Below are 17,372 nucleotides of genomic sequence, written 5' to 3' on the forward strand. Positions count from 1 at the left end.
CACTCCCGAATAGGGCTTAGTCCCTATGAAATAGTGTTCGGCCGTCCTGCGAATGTGTGGGGGGTTCCTAGGCCAGGAATATTCTCTGATCTTGAGTTTCCGATGTTGATCGATTACTTACATGACTTGACTGCTAAACTGAGGTTAATTCATCAACAGGTTTACGCCGCCTTGCCGACGCAGACGGAGGATCCAGGCCACCAGCTCCAGCCCGGGAACTGGGTGGTTACTCGTAACTTCTCACGAAAAAACAATCTGGACCCCCGATTCACCGGACCTTACCAGGTGCTCCTGGCCACGAGGACTGCCGTTCGTCTTGAGGGGCGGAAAAATTGGGTACATGCTACCCATTGTAAGCGAGTCCCTATTCCTCTGCCGGCAGACCCGTGGATAAGGAAAGGCATCGCGTCAACAGAAACAGAAACATTGCCGGCGTTTGTACCTTTTAGCGACGCACAGCTTGTTGGAGAACCCTCAGCGCAGCAGAAAGCCACTGTTGAACATTTGTCAGCAAAAGACTCAAGACCAGATCAACGAACTGATCAGCAGGACGCTGTCTCTTCAACAGATCCTTTGTTCGACGAGCAGACGCGTCCAGGGAAACATCGATATTCTTTGCGATCTCACACTAAGGACAAATAAAATTTGCTTGCTTTGCTGAGATTGATAACTGCAATATCCTCGTTTCCCATGATCAATTTTGAACATTCGTAGCATTGAAAGTTTTTGTATATATATCAAGCTTCTTCCTTGTATCTTTTTTTCCTTCCACAGCTGAGAAATATTGTGCTAAATAAATACATATTGTGTATTGAGGGCCGTAGGGCCGCGCGCGTACTTCCTTCTGGACAGTAGGTCTTGACGCTAGGTTAAAGACCGTCGGTTCCTAGGAACTCCTGGGGATTGACTATTGCTGCACAGAACGAAGTGCGTCAAGAAACGTTGCGGACGGTCGTAGGGAAATGGCATTTTCGAAGCTGAATGATTTGGAAGGAGCTCAGGCGTATAGAGTCAAGCTGCAGAAACTTAGTCGTACGAAATATTTTGTATCCCAATTGTTTGTTTTGTTTTTGACTGCTTCTGCATTTTTGGCGGGTGGGGTGTATTACACTATGTCTTACGTTTTCCTTGCTACTCCTACTCCTACTCCTTACCCTAACCTTACTTCTACTGCTTCTCCTCATTCCTTTCATATGTTACCAGAACACGAACAGGCTAGACGTGTAGAATTCCGCAATAATTCCTTTATCCAGCTCCTCCATCAGCATCAGTTAGTGGTTAACACTACTAATTGTTGGGTGTGTGGGTTGATGCCACATACTACGGGTAAGGGAATTCCATATCTGGTGTTACCGTATAGTTCCCAAGGGTCAGCTCGAGCATTCCAAACAATGTTTCGAAGCGCACTGGGTTCCCACCCCACGCAAGAACAACGTTCCCCCAACTTTGGTCCTACCTCGTATCAGAGGCTGCTATCGATGGCTATAGAGGATATGGAAGATGAGATCCATGATCCTTTTCTTATCCCTAGAGAAGAGGTACAAGCCTATAGGGTCCTAAGTAGAGGGGAATATAGTATGTTCACTAATGAAAAGCAGCTTAAAAGCTCGTCTCCAATATGGGTCGTACCCCACACTGGTAATCTTTGTCTTGTGGGTCGTGGCTCGCAAGCCTCACTTGGAGTAAGTGCTTGCACTGAAAGTTACGTTCTGCCAATGTCCCCGTCCCCTGTGTTTCTGGCTGCCAAGGGTACATATTTTATCTGTCATGATCGTGCATACACATGGTTGCCCGCAGACTTCATGGGCTCATGTTTCGTTGCAAATCTGTTGCCTCCGACGTTTACTGTAGATGCCGATTATCATAAGACTAGAGTTGTACGAGGCGTAATTAGCGAAGAGGATACTGCCGGTCAAGAGGCAGGAGACTTTTTCAAGGGTTTCCTCCCGTTTTGGGGACCTATGGTTAATAGTAGGAACCTGAGACATTTGACTCGAGTGGTAGAATCGACAGCTAATATTACTGCCAGTGCCCTTGGTAATATCACCACAGAACTTCAGGCGGAGAGACTTATGACATTACAAAACCGTATGGTTTTAGATGTTGTCCTAGCAGATCGCGGTGGGGTGTGTAAAGTGATCCATTCGAGCTGTTGCATTTTCATTCCAGATAATGCTCCTACTGTCTATCAAGCCATCTCGAAGTTGCATAAGATCTCCGAATCCATACACGTGGATGTAGGGGATTGGACGCTACTTGGTTGGTTTTGGGGCCTGGTGTCGGCTTGGGGTTGGAAGATTCTGACGATCATCGGGGTTGTGGTAGTGTTCCTGTTCACGTGTTGCCTTTGTGTGCAGTGTGGTCCTGCCTTATGTGGCCTCTGTGCTACAACGTGTATGAGACAACCATCTGTTACCAAGGGGACTCGATCGGACAGAGCTATGCTACAACGACATCTTGATGGTCTGATGAATATCGAATATGATTCCGACTAGTGCTTGCCTAAATGAGGGCAAAAGGAGCGTCTGAGGTTCCGTGACAATTGTAAGTGGTGTTTTCGACTCGCACGAATATGGGCGAGTCTAGTATCTATGAACCGCAAATGACGAGTTTAGTAAGTGTGTGCAGTTTCACTGTGCTAACTTAAACCGTTCGTTTGTTACATGGGTTTTTCATCTGTACCCACGGGTTCCATCTTAGATACGGCATCCATTTTGTCTCTTGCCCTCAAGTAGCCAGCGAACGGACGCTGTTCGCTTCGTGACCCTGGGACTCCCAAGATATTTGCGGAAGACACATGTTCTTTGAAAGTGTCTTTATGACGAGGGGGTTGCTGCTGTAAGGCAGATGACGCCGCTCGAGGCTCATCTTGCCGCACGGACTTATTGTCTCAGCCGTGCATCTCATTAGGCACGTCCCTTTGATGCCTGTATCTCGTGCTTCTCGATACCTCCCCTTTTTACACCCTTTCCGATCTCCCTACTGTCTCCGTCTTCCTCTGCACCTGTTTTCGTTCCTATTTCGATCTACTTTACTGCTGATTGGAATTTGCTAATGGTGGGAAGATGGGTTTTTACAGTTGGGAACCGCCAAATGTTTTCGCACTTATGTTCCGGACCTTGTGTGTTTCAAAGTGACCAAAGCGACCCCTCTGAGAGCGACTTGTGGGAACCAGGTTGTAAACTATTGTGTATCATGTTATCCTATGGGTAAAAACTGTATAAAAGGAGCGATCCACAAATACAATTTGAAGCAGTCTCCCCGAACTACACTCGATGTACTTCCTGTGACTTCTGTGTTCCCTGCAGTAAATAAACCTTGACTCTTTGACGCCGAAGGAAGTGTCCCGTGTCTCTGTGACTTGTACGCCGGAGCAGGTTACCCACGAAGGTTTCAGGTGTTGTGCCCTGGCACCGCTGGGTCCAAAAGAACCCAGTCCTTCAGTTGTCATGTTGTCCTTCCGGATTATGACAGCTTTGTTTTGTATGTCTACTTGGAAGGACTTCAGTGCCAGGAAAATCGCCAGCAACTCTAGGTGATTGATGGGAAGCACCTTTTGATGAGCGGTCCATCTTTCCTGAGTTGTGCGGTGGAGCAGATGTGCTCCCCATCCTGTCAGGGATGCATCTGTTGTCAGTACTATTTGCGGAACAGGCTTGAGGAACGACTGCCCTCTGGACAAGTTTTTGGTGTTCCACCACTGCAGAGAGCGATGTGTGTGGCTGTCCACCAACACCAGATCTGTCAGTTGTCCTTGTGCCCGATTCCACTGGTGTGCTAGACATTCCTGCAATGGACGCATTTGCAGTCTTGCATATGGTACAATAAAATTGCAAGATGCCATCATGCCTATTAGTTGCATGAACACTCTGGCTGGGAGAGAGTGTTGGTTTTGAAACCTTGAGATTAAGGTTTGAATGCTCTGTATCCTGGCTGGACTGGGATAAGCTAGAGCTGTACTGGTGTTTATCGTAGCCCCTAGGTATTGATGTACATTAGAGGGCTGTAGATGTGACTTGGTGTGGTTTATTGTAAACCCCAAGTTGTGCAGTGTTTGAATTGTGAGAGATGTGTGTTGAACACACTGGTTGAATGACTTGGCCTTTATGAGCCAATCGTCTAAGTATGGAAAGACATGTATCTGTTGTCTTCTGAGATGTTCTGCTACTACTGCTAAGCACTTTGTGAACACTCTTGGTGCTGTTGTTACCCTGAATGGAAGGACTTTGAATTGATAGTGTTGTCCTTCTAGAGCAAACCTGAGATACTTCCTGTGAGAAGGATGTATGGGAATGTGAAAGTAGGCGTCTTTGAGGTCTAGTGTAGTGAGGAAATCGCCTTGTTGCAATAATGGGAGCACTTGTTGTAAAGTGATCATGTGAAAATGATCCGAGTGTATATACAGATTGAGAGGCCTCAAATCTAGAATTGGTCTCCGTGTCCCATCCTTTTTGGGTATTAGAAAGTAGAGTGATTAGACCCCTGTTCCTCGATGTTGCAATGGAACTAGCTCTAGTGCATCTTTTTGTAGCAATAAAAGAACCTCTTGTTGGAGCAGCGTTAGATGTTCTGTGTACATTGGACGCTGTCTGGGTGGTATATTTGGAGGGGTAGCTGTAAGCTCTAGGCAGTAACCATACTGGATAATCTGTCTTACCCACTTGTCTGTTGTGATGGAGTTCCAGACAGGTAGGAACTGTGTTAATCTCCCCCCTACAGGAGTGGTATGCTGTTGGGGGAGCTGAAGGAAGTCACCGTTTAGTGGTGGGCGAGGATCGATTGTGTTGTTACCTCGACCACTTCCCTTATTGTTATTACCTCTGTAGCCTCCTCTAAAGTATCCTTTATTAGGGGATGCTTGTGTATTAGTTTCAAAGGAAGCTGAATTGTCTGCTCCAGCTTGTTTGGAGCCTCCTCTGTAAAAGGAGCGGCTAAAGGAGCCTCTTGCTTGGGTAGACTGCAAAGCTCCCATAGACTTAGCTGTTTCAGTGTCTTTTTTCATTTTTTCAAGAGCTGTGTCTACTTCTGGACCAAACAACTGTTGTTGGTTGAATGGTTGATTTAAAATAGTAGTTTGTACCTCTTGCTTAAATCCTGAAATGAGTAGCCACGCGTGACGTCTAAGAAGAACACTGGTGTTTATTGCCCTGGATGCAGTGTCTGCTACATCTAGTGCGCATTTAATGGAGGCATTAGATATAAGCTTACCCTCTTGTATGAGGTCAACTGCTTGTGCCTTATATTGATCAGGTAGATGTTGTTAGAGCTTCTCTAGCTGATCATAGTGAGCCCTGTCATATCTTGCTAGGAGGGCCTGTGTGTTAGCAATGCACCATGCATTACTACCTTGGGTAGCTATTCTTTTCCCTGAAGCATCTATGATTTTGGATTCTTTATCAGGAGGTGGTGCTTCTCCCGATGTTTGTGAGTTTGCCCTTTTCCTAGCGTTTGAAACTACTAGGGAGTCTAAGGGTAGCTGTCCTTTAATGTAAGCAGGATCCCCAGGAGCTGCTCTGTACTTTTTCTCTATCCTTGGGTTTACGATTCTAGCCCGTACAGGATCTTTAAACCCTTCTGGTGCATGTTTAATGACTCCTTTAATCATTGGCAGTATTTGCACAGATTTTTGGGATTGTTCAAAAGTGTATATTAAGAAGTCCTCTTCTGCCTCATCTAAATGCATGGTGACATTGTGGTAGATGGCAGCCCTATTGATTAAGTGTCCAAACCAAATATTGTCTTCTGGAGGAGAAGGTTTAGATGGATATATATGTGGGCCAGGAATATCTGGCATATCCTGTGGGTTTGGATACTCCCAGTCTGGTGAACCTGTTGGGTAGGGAAAAAGGGCCATTTGGGTCTTTCCCTCCCCCCCATGCTATACTGATCATCAGCATCCTGGGAAGGTGTATGTTGTAAAGAATGAAGAGGAGAATTTTGAGGTGACATTTTTAAAGGGAGAGCAGGAGAGGGAGATACAGGAGAAGAAGGGTGCATAGGAGATGTGACAGAGTCCTTCTTGACAGGCGCTGGAGGTGTAGGTGCTGTATCTGACTTCCTCTTCCTGTGTGGTGTGGTGGAAACATGTCCTGTTTCTGGGTCTATGTATATCCTCTTTTGCAGAGGATTAGGTCTGAAAAGCTCTTCTTCAGAAATTGCTTTCGGCGCAGATTTTTTTTGGCTCTGGGCCTGGTTTCTGTTTGTCTTTAGCCTTAGGAGTTGTTGTATAGTCCTGTGGCGTAGTTTTTGGCACCAAAGGTATCGTTTTCGGAGTCGAGGCCTGGTTCGAGGGCTTGGAGGCATTGGAAACCGGTTTAGTGGGTTTCGGCACCGAAGATTTTGGGGTGGAAGCAGGTTTCATTGGCTTCAGTGCTGTACGGTCTTTAGGAGTCAACGGTTTTCGGGTCTTTTTCGGAACCGGGACTTCTTTCGGTTTCGGTGCAGAGGGAGCTGGTCGTATCGGCACGTGCAGTTTGCTCGGTAAGGAGCTACCGGAGGGCTTTAATATTTTCTTCGGAGCCGGGCTCGATGGCGGGGCTTTAGAAGCAATGTCTCGGTCTCGACTGGGCCCCGAAGGTGGAGGTTTGACCTTAGCCTTTGGTTTAGGTGGTTGGGCTGGGGTCGTACTCACGCGTTGACCTGATGGTATGGAGTCATCGGAGTTGTCTGCCTCAGATACGATCTGGAGATCATCGGAATCTTTCTCGGGGACACATGGACCTTCGTCGAAGATGCCCACCGGTTCCGGAGCTGATCTCTGCATGTCGCGTCGACCGGCCCTCCGATCTCGAATGGTCTTCTTTGATTGAAAGGACGCACAAGCTGTGCAGCTCGACTCGTCGTGTTCAGGTGATAAGCACAGTTTACACACCTCGTGATGGTCGCTGTGTGGAAATTTTGCTCCACACCCGGGGCATCTTTAGAATGGTGTCCTTTCCATGAAGTGTAGGCCTCACCGCGTGCGTAGGTCTGACTGCCTGTGTCGACGACCAGAATCGAAGTGATGAGGTAAAGTCTATGTATATTGTAGTTAAAGTTAGTTTTATAAAGTTTTGGCGTCTAAGTCTTTGAAAAGTCGATTTTCGAACTGGAGCGGAAAAGTTGCACCCAAACCCAGTGGCGGAAATAAACAATCTAAGGATGGAGCTGATGCCCATGCGCACTATCGTCCAAGGGAGGAGTCACCTATCTTGTGACTACAAAGAATTCTTCCAAGATGACAACATGCAATCATCTGAGCCCAACACCAGGTGGCGATCTAATGCACAGTGTAAGATCTGCAGCTCATATGCCTCGAATATACAGTTACCTTTAGTATGCCTCTTAGAATGTAATTCACATCTTAGTCTAGGAGCATACTGTTCACACTTACAGTGCACAACTCCACCTACCTCTTATCCTATGTACAGTACACCTTTTATAATGCATACCCACAGCTCAGTCAACAGCCATACTGTGCAGAACAGCTTCTGAACTGAGCTCACACCTAACCTATTTCTACCCTGGCTGTGTATGACACAGCTATTACACTGAAAGCTCACTCTTCTTACTCGAGTTCCCATCCTGAGTACTGAACATCTATTATGCTGTAAACTCACTCCTCTTATCCTAGCAACTTTTCTTTACCCAGTACACACTGAGAGCTTACCTCATAGGCTAGACAGTGCACTGTGCCCCTTCACACTATGAGCTCACACCTACAAGCCAAGACCTCATCCTGTGGTTACCATCACACTGCTCAAACCTTGCAGCGTAGTACACCTTCAACCATAAGTACAACCCATTGTAGCGTTTGTGTGTAGGGGAGAGGATGGTGAAGAGGAGAAGATGAAGTGTGAAACATGCATATGCAAAAGAGAACGTTCTAAAGAGAAAAGTAACAGATTGGAGCGGCAAGTAATGCGAAGGGAAGAATAGGAGTAGTGACCCATTTATCTGGTATTGAATTAAAATGAGTGCCAACAAGCACTGATGAAGCCCATGGGCCTGACTTGTTTTAGGAGTAGGTATTGTTTGTGCGATGTATTTGGATGCAATAACAGTAGACAGCTAGAGGAACAAGAATACTCCTCAGGTGACACACTGTGCCAAGTAAAGTATTCTAAGTTATATGTTTTACACAGATTACACCTCTTGCTAATGATTGCTAGCTACGCATGTTTGGTCAGAGGCCGCCTCCCAACTTTTTTCAATACATTTAAAGCACTGCTTAGTAGCCTAGCTTTCATCCTGTGCACTGCACATCTTTCACAATGTGCCTAGCTCAGACTCAGTGCGCATTTGTCTTACACTACTACTGCCTGCATTCAGTCAAGGCGTACAATATTTCATACATACTTCCATTATGGGGCTCCAGACCCACGTTTTCACACCGGGCGCCACTTGCATCTGCTGTGCACCTGAAAGAGAAGACAATCATTGATCAACACCAGGTTTCTCCATTGACAGATGAGCCAAGTTAGAGTTTAAAGATGGTCACCAAGGACACTGCAAGGGGAGAGACCCGGGACATATACAATTTAACAAAAAGACCTACAATTGAATTTCAAATATAACAGCACATACTCCTTTTTCAAAACCTAGTTGAGCCCAGCACCATAGTTGATCTTGAGGAAAAAAAAGTATATCTCCTGTGGGATAGAAGGATAAGGTTACCTTCATAGTAGTTTTTCCACTCTTAGTCTGTAGGTCGTTGTCCTCTTCAAACCTATGGGTAAAAGCATGCATGCCGTCATGCATGACTGTTTTTTGTGGCCTTGCTCATATCCCTCAAAAAGTGTTCACCGATACCACTTGTAATCACTGTGATGGCTTTGACAAATGGCAGATAGGCAGGTGGCAGGACTTTGAGTAGTGAAGAGAAACTACAGATTATGAGTAACAGAGTGTTTTCAGGAAACTGTTGGACAAAGTCCTATGCATGGCATTTTGAAACTGCGCCACCAAGTTTCGGTACATTTTCTGGGTAGCCCTGATTTGTTTTCCCCAGACAGCGCAGCAATCCTTCTAGCCCACCTTAGGTTTGCCTTTTTTTGGTGAGGCTTGACAGTATAGCTGCCACCAGACAATGTGATCAAACTTTAAAAATAAAAAAGCTTTCAGGAGTTATACAGATAGGAGCTTTGGCTCTGCCCACAAGTAGGTGCCAGGAATACATGTTTCCACAGGAAAAGGTGCATTGTCACGGGCACACACAACACTATGTAATGCTAAAATGTCTTAGATAACTAGCTAATTTATGGGTTTTTTTCTACAGCAGCAGCACAGATGAGAGGAGTGCTGCCATCAGGATTGTATTGCAGTCCAAGCACCCTCACCTCCCGTTATTTACTTTAGACTTTACACTACAGGTTTGTGTTTGAGATCAACCTAGGATGCCCCGGGCTACAGAAAAACCTGAATTTTTCGGTCTGGCTTGACAGTGCAACCGTCATCTGACCATCTGTGACCAACAAAAAAGAGCTTTCAGAATACTAATGACTGAGGTGCTTAGGCCACACCCATATGTTGTATCCCTCAAGTACAGTATTTGATTGGACCTTGTTTGAGTGTTTCGCACTAAACAGACTGCTTGTATTGCACGTTGTGGCTTGTGACCAAGATTTTCCTTGATACAGCAGGATTGAGTTGGTTATGGTAGCAAACCAAAAATAACTATAGGCCCAATTTGCTAATTGTGAAACTATAGGATAAAAGCACTGGGCCTGAAGTTTTCACTGTGAAAAGCATATTTTGAAGTCAATAGGCATTTAAGGGTGCATTGTTATTACTCTATACCACGGGTACTCATAGTACGGCCCGTGGGCCGGCAGCGGCCCGGCAAGCCTTCCTTGGCGGCCCGCAGACCTTGAGTTACGTACCCGTGTTTTCAAAGAGTGTCTGCAAACACTCTGCTGCTCTTTGGGGGCCGGGCGATTAATTCCAGCGAGTCCAGAGTGGACCTGCAGGGGTGCTAAGAGGAGGTGAAATACAGCAAAGCCCCATTCACATGCAAATGGTCTTTTTAAAGACCTGTGAAGTGCTCGGGTGGGGCTGTGTGTTTGTGCGCGCTGGGAAAGCAGGCTGGGGAAGCTGTCTCAGCCCGGGTGACGCACAGGCAGGGTGAGATGACAGAGGGAGGTATAGGGACAGAGACAGAGGGAGAGGGAGGTATAGGGACAGAGACAGAGGGAGGTATAGGGAGACAGACAGAGGGAGAGGGAGGTATAGGGAGACAGACAGAGGGAGAGGGAGGTATAGGGAGACAGACAGAGGGAGAGGGAGGTATAGGGAGACAGACAGAGGGAGAGGGAGGTATAGGGAGACAGACAGAGGGAGAGGGAGGTATAGGGAGACAGAGGGAGAGGGAGGTATAGGGAGACAGACAGAGGGAGAGGGAGGTATAGGGAGACAGACAGAGGGAGAGGGAGGTATAGGGAGACAGTGAGAGGGAGGTATAGGGAGACAGACAGAGGGAGGTATAGGGAGACAGACAGAGGGAGGTATAGGGAGACAGACAGAGGGAGGTATAGGGAGACAGACAGAGGGAGGTATAGGGAGAGCGACAGAGGGAGGTATAGGGAGGGCGACAGAGGGAGGAGGGCGACAGAGGGAGGAGGGCGACAGAGGGAGGAGGGCGACAGAGGGAGGAGGGCGACAGAGGGAGGAGGGCGACAGAGGGAGGAGGGCGACAGAGGGAGGAGGGCGACAGAGGGAGGAGGGCGACAGAGGGAGGAGGGCGACAGAGGGAGGAGGGCGACAGAGGGAGGAGGGCGACAGAGGGAGGAGGGGGAGGAGGGCGACAGAGGGAGGAGGGCGACAGAGGGAGGAGGGCGACAGAGGGAGGAGGGCGACAGAGGGAGGAGGGCGACAGAGGGAGGAGGGCGACAGAGGGAGGAGGGCGACAGAGGGAGGAGGGCGACAGAGGGAGGAGGGCGACAGAGGGAGGAGGGCGACAGAGGGAGGAGGGCGACAGAGGGAGGAGGGCGACAGGGAGGAGGGCGACAGGGAGGAGAGCGACAGATGGAGGGAAGGGAGTGAGGGGAGGGAGTGAGGGGAGTAAGGGAAGGGGAGTGAGCGAGTAAGGGAAGGGGAGTGAGGGAAGGGGAGGGAGGGAGAGAGGGGAGTGAGGAGAGAGGGGAGTGAGGAGAGAGTGAGGGAAGGAAGTGAGGGAAGGGGAGTGAGGGAAGGGGAGTGAGGGAAGGGGAGTGAGGGAGGGTGGGAAGGGAAGTGAGGGAGGGAGAGAGGGTGGGAAGAGAAGTGAGGGAGGGAGAGAGGGAAGGGGAGGTAGAGAGGGAATAGGGGGAAGGGAAGGGAAGGGGAGTGAGGGAGGGAAGGAAGGAAGGAGAGGGAAGGGAGAGGGAAGGAGAGGGAGTGAGACAGTCAGAATGAGGGAGAGGGAAGGAGAGGGAGTGAGTGAGACAGTCAGAATGAGGGAGAGATAGGGAGAGAGAGGGAGTGAGACAGTCAGAGTGAGTGAGACAGAGGGAGACCGTGGAGGGAGAGAGAGGGATGGAGTGAGGGAGGCAGAGAGAGAGAGATAGAGTGAAGGTAGCAGAGAGAGAGATAGAGTGAGGGAGACAGAGACAGAGAGAGAGAGGTGCGTATGCCGGGTCTGGTAGCTCAGTGGACGAAGGCGTCTGCTGCAGGGACCTGTGTTCAACCTCATGGTCACAGTTTTTTTTTGTTGCTCTAGCCCCGCCCCCCTCCCCCACTGACCCCGTCCCCACCGGTGCGGCCCTCGGACTCAAACCACACTGTAAATTTGGCCCCCGAGTGAAAGTTTGTGAGTACCCATGCTCTATACTAAAGCCTACAGAGGGGTATTTTGTTACTTTCACAGATTACAGTAGTTGGCAATCGTTTTGGTGCTGGTTACCCTGTGTGGTAAACCATGGACATAGAAGGTTTGCTCTGTGTGAAATCTTATTAGGCTCTTTTACAGCATATATTCCTTTGCTAAACCAAATGTAATTTTGCATACCTTTTCAATTTCATGACTGTCTGATGTTTTTTTATTTGACATTACAGAATTAAACAAAACATTCAAGGCAGACACCAGTTACAGACAATATGTATTGGACACACTCATTCACAGCAGCAGTGAACAGTTTGTTATTACTGTGGACTGGCTCAAATGACATAAGGCTGGTGTAAATACCTTTGGCAACATTAAATTTGACCCCTAAAGGGTTATGACCCCAAACTTCACAGTAGCATTACACCCTTACAACAGAGAACATAACCATATAAGCTGGGAGTCAGTTTACATAAGGTCGATGTCACCATACTTCAACAGCAGAATCACATGTCATGGTAATACTTCATTTCGACACGGTCTTCAGTAACCATAATCTTTGTAATTTGCTCACATCATTATTAATAAAGCACTGTCAGTCTATCAGGAATATGTGTTACTTTCAGCATTAACATCCCTTTAAATAAAGCATTGTAAATAAGATCTTTGAATGAAGCATTGCTTAAAATCATTGGGAATAACACTTTTAAATAAAGCATTGTTTAAACCAATGGAAAACAAACACTTTTAAATAAAGCATTTTCAAATCACACACCATGTGTCTGTGTCTTTCTTAACAACCTACAGGTCGCATAACATGCAGCCATTGACTCAGCCCCTAGAGAGCGCTGCACAGAGTTATGGCTCCAGCCTGGGTAGTGCTTGTAAAATGCCTGAGCAGCTTAGGAAAGCCCTATTTCCTCTGACCATTCACACTTAGGGTCTGTGGTTATGCCCAGTTTTCTTTGGGGCTCTTTTAGGGGGAGCTTAGGTCCTTTGAAGCGCCCCTGCACACTTTACCTCTTGTTGTTGGTGGCCCCACTGTTCTAGGGCCACCATAAGCTGTAAACAACACTTTTCCAACTTCAAGCCTCACAGGGCATGATGGGGCACTCCCTCTGGAGCGTGCATACTTAAGAAACAGCTCCGGATGGTTATTATTTATGTACCACACGGCCTGGCGCCGCACAGCTTGCATTTTTCTTTTTTGTCACTTTTTAGGTGGAGCCTAGCACAGCGTACATGCGCTGCTCTGAGAGAGGGCCTCTTCTAATCATTCTGGACTTTCACACGCTCGTGTGTGTTACTTTTTTTCCAGCATTATTTCAATTGGGCTTTGCGTGCCTCTTTCCACAAGGACAGCACACAATTGGGCAAAGGCGAGTGCAGTGCCCACCTTTCACAGTAAATGTATCCGCCCAAGGCCTGCAGCTTCCAGGAGCGAGCAGCGGCACCATCTGTTTGGGATCATGTTTCCAAGTAGCGCGGTCGCTGCGCGGCCGCGCTTGCTTTTGTTTCTATTATAACCCCTGTGTTGCACTCGGCCCATTTCCCCCCAAATTCTTTCGCTTTTCACCCCCCTGTTTAGGATGTCTCCCCCATGGTAAAGAACACTGCATAGGCCATGTTTGGTTTGAGATGCCCTGTTTAATGTGAAAATGTCACGCAATGGTGTGTGCACTTATTAACCCCCCCCCTTGTGTAAATGTACCCTGGTAACATGCTGTATTTAAAATGGATGCCATGGCTATGTGTTGTGCCACCTGACTGCAGTAGGTTAGCGGTCTAGATGTTCGGTACCCAGCCACCCCAGCATTTGGAGGAAAAGCCTGGCTCTCCCCTTGAGCCAGCTAGAACCAGTTATCCAGAGTATTCTAGAAGCTTCTGGCATTGTCTGGTAGGTGGGGTGAGGGGCATATAAATAAGGGGGATATGCCACCATGGGCGGACTCAGAGCAGGGACAAGAACGTGAGGGGACCTGCTGCCAGGGATACCGCCACTTGGGCCTGTGTGCTGGACCCTGTACCTTACTAGAACCCCTCTGCTGTCCCCAGGGCTAGTGGAAGCCCCACTGCAGAAGTTCAGGCTGCTGTATAGGAGGGCCACGCTACAGTGGAGGATGGTGAAAGCCTACCGCCCTGTTTTGATGAATTCCCTCTAACTGCTGACCTGGCCCAGAGTGCCTGCTGCTCTGTTCAGTGGCCCCTGAGGAAGGAGTGCCAGCCTAGGTCCCTGAGGCTGCTGGGAGCTTGCGCCACGCAAGCGGTGCGTCTAAAAGCCCCTGAAGCAGAGGAGAGCGCTGCATTGGGACTGCCCCCCCCCCCAAGGAGGTGAGGAGCGTTACCCTGGGGCTTGCTGTTGGGGTTGTCTAACCTCAAAGCGCTATAATTCCCAAGCGCTGCGCAGCTGGAAGACGCTTCTTCTGTGCCCCACCACGTGTTATGGACTCAAGCGCTGTGCTCCTGTGACGCGCTATTTTACATCGGATTCACCGCCGCAGCCAAGGTCTGATCTGCGTGCCCCTTGTAGTCCTGCTGTCTAGCGCTGTGCTGCAGACGCACTGTGTGGTCCAAAGAGGAACTGCTCTGCCGGAAAGCGCCGCGGGTGCCTACCCCGCGTGATTGCGCCCTTATGCCCATCTAACTAAAAGCGGGAGCCTACCCCACGTGCATGCCACCACCGCGTGTGTTGATGCCCTAGGTGTATTTCACAACGCTGGTGCCTACCCCGCTTCATGAATCATTAATAAGCGTGTGCCTACCCCATGTGTGTGCCACGACGTGGTGCTTTCAACTTCGCGGGTGCCTACCCCACACTAGCGCTGAGGACAGACCACCACCGCCGGCCCGGGCAGAGAATTTCCTGGGAGCCCTGAGGGCCGCCGCGCTGCCCACGACGACCCGGAAGCCTTGTCTGGAGGAGGGCAGGGCTTCGACAGTACACGGAGCCAGGCGGGAGCCTACCGCGCACTGGCCCAGCCGCCCCGGAAGACGATCGCAGTCTCGCTAGAGCTGCATTGGAGCCCGGGTCCCAGGAGGGGGGCCCGGGGGAAGCCTGGCGCAGCGGAGAGAGAGGCGGGGCTTCCGGGTTCCGGAGGGAGAGCTCCGCAACCTCCGCCGAAGATAAAGGCAGCCGGAGTCCAGGCGGGGTCCTGGCGCGTGAGGAGAGCCCAGCGGCCTTGCGACGACGTTCGGAGCCTGGCAGGCTCCTTGCCTAAGTCCCGGGCCCCAGGAGGGGCCCGGGTGAAGTCTGGCGAGGCACTGCTGGCTGGGCCCTCAGGCACAGAGGAGAGCCCCGCGGGTGTGGAGGCGGCTACGTGTAGCCGCAGGAAAGGAGCAGTGCGACGTCTGCAGGGCCCCGGATGGGAGAGGAGTCCTGCGTGTCACCTGGGACGACCGGAGCCTTGTAGGCTCCAGGTGGAGGTCCTGCAGCACCAGACAGGAAGCCCGTAGTCCAGGGCCGAATCTCGAGGAGCCTGGTGACTGAGGGCTCAACTGTGTAGTGGGTTGGGGGTGTGTCGGGGCACAGGGTCGGTACTCCCCCCCCCCCCCCCCGTTTTTTTGCACAAGTGTGATTTTCCAGCTGCCCCACTTGGCAGTGGGCAGCTGCAAAGGGAGGCATTTCTCTTTAAGCCTCGGGGACCCCCAACTGGCCAGAACTTAGCGGGCCCTTAATTCTTGATTGTAGGGTTCCAGCACACAGGGACTCCAAAGGCGGACCTGCAACGTTGGGGCGTTAGGGGCACATGTTATGCACTGTATGTATTGCCCTTCATGCCCGCAGGGTTGCGCCCTGAGGTTTCCATCGGATGCCACGTGCACATGACTAGGCCCACTGAGACCACCTACTATGTTCATGCCTGGGTGCTTATGTTACTGCGCCCCCTGCTCATGATTGGTTGTGCCGATGCGGATGCTGATTCCTAATGTCCTGCTAAAGGTATATGCCCCCATGTGGAAGGTGTTCCTGCTAAAGAAGGTCTTTAGGCCTGGAGTCCTGCCTATACTATTGTGCCTAATGTTGATGCCAATGGCCCCTTGAGTACGCATCCTGATGTTCTAGGCCTATGGTGTACTTACCTGCATTAGGTCATGCCCCAGGTGTTTAGGCCATGTTTATGCGCACAGTGTTACCGGCCTAATGAGTTCATGCATGATATACTTTCCTGCCTAATGTTTTATTTCATGCTGACCTGCCCCAAGGCTGATGCCTAGTGGTTCGTCCCCTCACGGTTACATTGCTGATATTCTATGCCATTTCTCTTTGTTTATATGCACTGAGTTTCCTGCCCCTGGATTTAGGTCTATGCCTGATGTTAATGCTGGACGTCCTGCTAGGAGGTTTCATGACAGTTGTTATTGCCTGAAGTTCCATGTCAATTGATAACGCTGGTCTTCACTTCAGCCCTGGAAACTAATGGACTTACCCCCTTCTTTTCAGTTACCCTGTAAACAATCCCCTTGTATATATTGTCCTGGCGCCATATTGTGATTACTGTGTTTGCCTTTGCAGCTTGGAGACAATACAAGAGTTATTCTTTTTCCTCCCAACTGGTGTTGTGTCTCTTTTTGTGCTGTGCCTGGTGTGTCGTCTATGGGTACTGCGTGGATGCTTCACACATGTCCTCAGGAGTTTGGCCTGCCCGCTCTGCACCATGCTAGCCCCGTAGAACTGGTCACCCCATTTCTAACATCCTGTCACTGTTTCCCTTCTCTTTCGATCTCTTCCCCTTTGTGTTTATTTCATTATATTTCAATTCCTCCATCAAATATTTTCCTTGCTTTCTCTGTGTGTATGCATTAATGTATTCGTCCTTTATTTCATGTGTTGTTATTCTTTGCATTAAGCGCTCTTTTCTGCCTGTCTGTACTCGTGCCTCAGTAGCCCGCTGCAGTACAACAAATGCAATAAGTGTCAGGTAATTTAAACCCGGAGTTGAGTTTGGCTTCCCCTTGAATCGTATGCGTATCCCCTAACTCACCCCAAGAAAAGATCTGCTGCTTCGGCCTGACGCTGCTGCTCGGGCGGAGTTTCGTCACCGCAAACAGCTGAACTTCAGGCTTTCGAGGTGCTTCAAGAATTGCGCTACACCGGGACTGTCTCACTTGTATGTTTTGCTCCAGCACTGCATGTGGTAGCGCATTAAACCCAGTCCTACCGGTTATGCCAATACTGGTTTGTATGCTTGTATGCCTTTTTTCATATTATTCACAGGATGCGTTTTGAGAGGGAATGACAACACCTTTCACCTTGCTTGTTAGAGTATCATGTGACTGTCACTGAACTGTGTAGAACGCCGGTCACTTCCTGGTTTCAGAAGCCGTGCGGTGCGGCTGGAAGATGGCTGGGTTTCTGTGGCTCTGCTGATTTTGGCGTCAGCTATTTCTCCATTTACAGGCCACACGTTCATCAATTTTCTGTTCAGTAATGTTGAGCAATGTACAAATATTTCGTAGAGCCATGTTACACAAGTTGGCTGGTTGTTTAACTGTTTTCCTCAGGTTACTGCTGGTGTTTCAAATCGTTTTCTCATTTCAGTTCACGTGTAGCTGCCAATGTTTGAGATTGCTAATGTGTGGCATTTTCATAGTTTCG

The 17,372-nt window shown here is 49.2% G+C and overlaps 1 protein-coding gene across 2 annotated transcripts in view; it reads right to left on the reverse strand.

Moving 5' to 3' along the window:
* The window catches only part of LRP1 (LDL receptor related protein 1), a 1,437,817-nt gene that overhangs the window by 40,276 nt on the left and 1,380,169 nt on the right, over window positions 1-17,372 (reverse strand). For both annotated transcript variants that reach the window (XM_086966724.1, XM_086966716.1), the window contains exon 86: window positions 8,338-8,399. In XM_086966724.1, coding sequence (XP_086822850.1) covers window positions 8,338-8,399 — 62 coding nt within the window. The remainder of the gene's footprint in view (window positions 1-8,337; window positions 8,400-17,372) is intronic.

This window comes from Lissotriton vulgaris, chromosome 1_1, assembly GCF_964263255.1.
Source record: "Lissotriton vulgaris chromosome 1_1, aLisVul1.2, whole genome shotgun sequence".
Lineage (NCBI taxonomy): Eukaryota > Metazoa > Chordata > Amphibia > Caudata > Salamandridae > Lissotriton > Lissotriton vulgaris.